The 6327-nt window shown below is 36.4% G+C and overlaps 1 protein-coding gene across 2 annotated transcripts in view; it reads left to right on the top strand.

Annotated features, from left to right (window-relative positions):
• Pcif1 (Phosphorylated CTD-interacting factor 1) overlaps positions 1 to 6327 on the top strand; it is a 7103-nt gene extending 776 nt beyond the window's left edge. For both annotated transcript variants that reach the window (XM_018503038.1, XM_018503037.1), the window contains exons 2-6: positions 3268 to 3553; positions 3645 to 3800; positions 3877 to 4022; positions 4104 to 5468; positions 5999 to 6327. In XM_018503038.1, the coding sequence (XP_018358540.1) occupies positions 3296 to 3553; positions 3645 to 3800; positions 3877 to 4022; positions 4104 to 5468; positions 5999 to 6281 (2208 nt within the window). In that variant the 5' untranslated portion in view covers positions 3268 to 3295 and the 3' untranslated portion in view covers positions 6282 to 6327. The remainder of the gene's footprint in view (positions 1 to 3267; positions 3554 to 3644; positions 3801 to 3876; positions 4023 to 4103; positions 5469 to 5998) is intronic.

The following is a 6327-nucleotide window of genomic DNA, read 5'->3' as shown; positions in this document are numbered from 1 at the left end:
TATATATATATATATACAAGGCATTGTTTATGAAAAAATATCCTCTACCATTTTGTAATTTTCGCAATGGTTAATGAGATATTAATTTCCAAAAATTGTCGAATAAATGGATAAAAAATCAATGTATAAGATAATTTTAAGATATCTTTCAGTGTTTTTTGTGAAATATTTTAAAGATGTTTCTTAAAGAGAGAGAGAGAACTCTTAAAGATACTTAAAGTTGTCTTATACGTCGATTGTAGACATTTTGCATTAGGTAACTAAAAAAAAATATTGCAAAAATTGCAAAATGATTCAGGACTTTTTTCGACTCAGTTTTTGATCAGGAATAGCGCTATACGATTAGTGAGTGCTTTTTAAAATACACTTCGTATGTATGTGTGCGTGTATATGCGTGTGCATGTGTATGTATAATGAAAATTAATGATTAAATCAGCTTTTTATCATGAATATTTCACTCTCTTTTACTCGTGGCCTGTTATGCTCTTTCTATTTGCTGTCGCCGATTCATCTTTCATGATACAAGACTGGTCCAACCATTAACATTTTTATACAGTTTTTATAATTATGTAAGAGATACACAATTGAAATATATGTTTGTATGATAATCGCACCAATTATCGCGTATTAAGGTTCTTAATTGTCTGTTTTTTGCTTTATTTATTATTTGTTTAATATCTCAAGAACCCAACTTTAATTATTCGCCTTTTCATTAATATTTATCGTGTGCATACGCGCGCGCGTGTGTGTGTACAGGGTGTCCTATTTTAAAGGATCCACTCAAATATCTCAGAAACATTGCATTAAATCGAAAAATGTTTCAGACAAAAGTTGTGTGACTTTGAGGGAGACATAAGATGGTATCATTGGTTTAATCTTGAGTGGCGTTGTCAAGGTCAGGATAAGGTGACTTTGAATTTTTTAAATCGTATCCTTCATTTTTCATTAAATATTTCTGTAGCTTACCTCGAAAGCTTTCCAAAATATTATAATTAAAGTTTATTTTTATTAAGTACTTTTCGAATTATAAGGCTTGCAAGTTACAGCACCGCCGGCATTAGCATTATCCAAGGTGTCCGACCGTCGGTTAAAATTTCTTAAATGTTCAGGATTATGACCTGGATAACATTTGACAAAATCAAGGTCATTGGAAGTACTTATTTTCATTTTTACATAGAAATGAGTTTTTAGTGCAATGTTACCCAGATCATAATCCTGAACAACTTTCAAGAGGTTTTAGCCGTCGGTCGGACACTTTGGCTAATGCTAATGTCGGCGGTGCTGTAACTTGCAAACTCGAAAAGTACTTAATGAAAATGAACTGAATTATAGTTTTGGAAAGCTCTCGAGGTAAGCTACAAGAATATCTAATAAAAAATGGGGGATTTCATTTAAAAAATTTAAAGTGACCTTACTCTGACCTTGACGACACCCAAGGTTAAACCAATGATACCATATTATATTCCCTTCAAAGTTACAAAACTTTTGTCTGAAACATTTTTCGATTTAACACACAGTGTTTCTGAGATATTTGAATGGATCCTTCAAAATGGGACACCCTGTATATACACTAGATATTTCAGACCATACATACTTCTCTTTTATCTTCGCAGAATAAGGTCCGATCATAAAAGTGTTTAAATGAAGGTAGGGTTCAAAAAGCTTTACTGATGTTATCAATTTGACCTTAGGTGGCATCGCCAAGGTCACATCAAGGTTACATCGATTTTTTTTAATGAAACACCTAACTTTTTATTCCATAATCTAGCCGTTGGTCAGATACCTTGCGTAATGCTAATGTCGGCGGTATTGTAACTTTCGAGCCTTACAACTCGAAAGGTATTCAACGAAAAATAATTTTATTATACTATTTTGGAAAACTCGACATCGGTTATTAGATTTTGGAATAAAAAATTGAGTGTTTTATTTAAAAAAATCGACGTGACCTTGATCTGATCTTGATGTCACCTAAGATCAAACTGTGATAAGGTCAGTAAATAAATTTTTTTAAACCCTACAACTTTTGTCTGAACACTTTTACGATTGGGCCTTATCCTGCGAAGATAAAAGGGTGGTACGGGTGGCTGAAACATGCGTGCGCGCGCGCGTGCGTACGTATGTATAGAGTAGGCCAGTAACTCTGTCCACTTAGAATATTTCCGCTTTTTTCAGAGATATGAATTAATATATTTATTGAAGTTGTATAAAGAGAGGTACTACTAATAATGGCTGCGTTTAGCGGACTCAACAGTTGAGTGAGCGCTCGCTGCTATTGATGTATTCTTCCAGATCTAAAATGCTGATTGGATGATCTAAAAGAATACACCAATAACAGCGAACGCTCACTTAACTGTTGAGTCCGTTGAACGCAACCAACTTTTCTGTGAGTGGAGGCGCTTAGGAGATTTCAAGGTCATCTCCACTTTTAAAAATGGAATTGTTTGATTTTTTTTTACACAATATGATTCCTTTAATTATTCTGCATATAAGGGTCGGTTGTTCCATCTTTTGATAAATTTTACCTGTTGGATAAGTAGCAAGATCCAATCACATGCACGGTTTAGCAGATTTATCTCACAAGTCAAATTTACCAAAAGATGGAACAACCGGCCCTAAAAGTATTAAGGTAGTAATATCAAAAAACCAAAAATAGTTCACGAGATATTTTATACTTTATTCTGGAATATATTGACATAAAATATTAAATAATTCATACACTATTATTTTTTTTATAATCGTATCTTAATACTTTTATGGTACAGAATAATGAGGTGAATCAATTGGTGGAAAGAAAACACATAGTTGTTTTTAAAAAATATGTGTGCAAAAAAGATAACTTTTAAATAAGTAACTATTAGTTTTTTGATATTACTATCTTAAACTTGCAAAATAATTAGAGGAATCATGTTGTATAAAAAAAATCATACAATTTCATTTAAAAAAGTGAAGATGACCTTGAAATCTCTGAAGCGCCTATATCCATAGAACTATTAGTAGTAAATTGTACCTCTCTTGATGCTATACAACACTTCAATAAATATATTATTTCATATCTCTAAAAATAACGGAAATATTTTAAGTGGACAGAGTTACTGCCCTACCCTGTGTATATATATATATATATATATATAATATGTGAGATTAACAGAGTTATAATAACTAATAATTTAATATAAAAAAATGTTATACACACTTTTAATTAAATTATATATAGATGACATTTCAAATATTTGTCACATGACATTACATTTAGATTGGCGTTTTCAGTATTTTGCAACAAACTGCATATCAAACTATGAACGAAGTAAGTGGAGGAAAACAAGATGTGCCCAATGCCTCAAATTGGGAAGCCTTATCGGGACAGTCGGTGTCTTCATTGCCGGTCATGCATCATCACCATCAAACGCTACAGCAGGATATAAATTCAACAGTAGCACAAGTTATAGTTCCTACACCTGTTAAGCTTCAAACACCCATATTAACACCTACGCAAACTGTAACCGATCACTGTCCGCAACTTAGTCATATACAACAACCACCTCTTATAACTCAGGTATGTCAAGAGAAATCTTACAAGTTTATAATGATTTTAATTTATTAAATTATAGGGCTGATTTATCTATTTCTCTTTTTCTTTTTTATAGGGCACACCACCAGGAAGCTTTCCAGAACTCGAATTATCTCTGGAACTTCAACAACAGGGTTGGAAGAAGTTTTGGAGTAAACGGGAAAATCGGCCATATTTTTGGAACAAATTGACCGGAGAATCTCTATGGGTAGTTCCTTCTTTGAAACCTCAGGTACTATAGAATATCAGAAAAATAGCTATATTTTATAATAAGGTAAAATGTAACATATATATGTATCCTACTAAAGTTTGATCCAATCACGGATCCACTTGGCATTTGTGGTGTACCACCTCCACCTGGAAATGGAACGATTCCAGCTACACCAGGTTCTACATTAAAACGAAGAGCATCGGAAGACGGAGCTGTTCCACCAGCAAAGAAATTTGTATTAGCGTATGTGTTTGGTTTTATTAAGATGTTGAGGTATATTTACAGACAAAGTAAATGAATAATTTGTTTATCATTATGTTTTAGAGGTCCGTGGGATTTGGAAATACCTACAAATGTTATAATATATGAGCGAGCACCATCAAATTTGATGCACGTTCATCCTGAAGCAGAAGCTCTGCGCTGTGCTTTACTAGCCAAGCTACGACAGTGTTACCAAGAGTTATGTCATACTCGTGAATCTATAGATGCGCCGAAAGATTCCTTCAACAGGTGGCTGATGGAACGAAAGGTCATCGATTGCGGCTCAGATCCGTTACTACCGAGTCAATGCTTCCCTGAGATTTCAATGTCCATGTATCGCGAGATTATGAACGATATTCCTATTAAATTGGTAAGGCCAAAATTTACGGGAGATGCGAGGAAACAATTATCACGTTACGCTGAAGCGGCGAAAAAGATGGTAGAATCAAGGGCAGCATCGCCTGAAAGTCGGAAAGTAGTCAAGTGGAATGCGGAGGACACTTTCCAGTGGTTGAGAAGAACAGTGGGCGCCACGTTTGACGATTTCCAAGACAGGCTCGCTCATCTGAAGCGACAATGTCAACCGCACCTCACGGCAACCGTTAAAGCCAGCGTTGAAGGCATATGTCTGAAAATTTATCATCTGTCGACGGAATATGCGAAAAAGGTGAAAGATAAAAATAACCAAATCCTTAAAGATAATGGTCTGGGGGATGTTATACCATTAGGAGGTCCTGTTAGCACGCAAAGAAAAGTTTGGTGTTATCCAGTGCAATTTTCCCTTCCCACACCGAGACTTCCACAAGTGGATTATCTTCCTGAGCGCGAGCAAATAATGCTACGCTTTCACGGTGACACCATGTATATTAATAACACGCACTTTGCTAAATTGGAACATTTGTATAGGTATAACGGTTTTGATGATAAAAAGTTTGAAATGTTTCTGTCACGCGTTTGGTGTATGTTGAAACGCTATCAGACATACTTTGGAATCAACGAGGGCCAAGCAACCCAGATGGCTCTTCCGGTGACGGTTTTCGAATGCCTTCAGAGATCATTCGGCGTTACGTTTGAATGTTTTGCCTCGCCTTTAAACTGTTACTTTCGACAGTATTGTTCAGCGTTTGCTGATACGGACTCATATTTCGGATCGAGAGGACCATTCTTGGATTTCAGGCCGGTCAGTGGATCGTTTCAAGCAAATCCACCATACTGCGAGGAACTTATGGAAGCTATGGTCAACCACTTCGAGCGTCTTTTGGCTGATTCGGCAGAGCCTTTGTCGTTCGTGGTATTTTTACCGGAGTGGCGTGATCCAGCTCCTAATGCGCTTATAAAACTCGAGGGTAGTCACTTTAAACGTAAACAAGTAGTAGTACCCGCTATGGAACATGAATATCGACATGGATTCCAACATATTCTTCCAAAGTACGTTTATTCAAATTAAAGGATCCCACGTTAATTATATGGAGAATTAGTTTTTAAATTAATTTTTTATATAATATAGCTTACATAATGTGGTGAACAAAAGATGTTACGGATATAAGAGTCAAATGAATAGTTTTGAGCTATGATATGTTAAAGGTGTAAAACGCGCGCGTGTGTGTGTGTGTGTGTGTGTGTGTGTGCGCGCGCGCGCGCGCGTGTGTGTGTGCGCGGGCGTGTGCGTGTGTGTGTGTGTGTGTGTGTGTGTGCGTGCGTGCGTGCGTGCGTGCGTGCGCCGCGCGCGCGCTCTGTGAGTACCTTTGATACACCATAGTTCAAAAACTATCTTGAGTCATATCTGTAATATCTTTTCTTCATTCCATTATAAGCTATATTATATCTGAAAACTAATTTATTTCAGTAGAATCCAATTTTCCATATAATTAATGAAGTCCTTTATATTGATTAGATATGGCATGTGTATGATGTATATGTGAAAAAAATGTTGAATAATTGTTTTTTCTTCATTCCAGAGGTGATGTAAACATTCGAGCGGTGCACGGCACGCTAGTTGTATGGTTACAAAATCCAGCCGGTGCTGCACGGTGGGGACCTACCGAAGAGCGAGTTGAAGCGTTATTGGAAGCATGGCGACCCGGTCGAGAACGAGAAAGAGATAGGCAAGAGCTCCTTTCTCCGCCACGACAAACGCATCAACCGATACCGTCAACGCCTGTACCGTCAGTACCTGTACCGACAACACCAATTACGCCGACGGTGCCATCTGTACAGCCGTTACCAAGTCATCCTATCTAATTAAGTGATACAATTTAGTTAGTGATATAATCTTCGTAAAATAGAG

The sequence above is a fragment of the Trachymyrmex cornetzi genome, unplaced genomic scaffold (assembly GCF_001594075.2).
Source record: "Trachymyrmex cornetzi isolate Tcor2-1 unplaced genomic scaffold, Tcor1.1 scaffold1541, whole genome shotgun sequence".
NCBI lineage: Eukaryota > Metazoa > Arthropoda > Insecta > Hymenoptera > Formicidae > Trachymyrmex > Trachymyrmex cornetzi.
The sequence above is the reverse complement of the archived record's forward strand: the minus strand, read 5'-3'. Positions and strand labels throughout refer to the sequence as shown.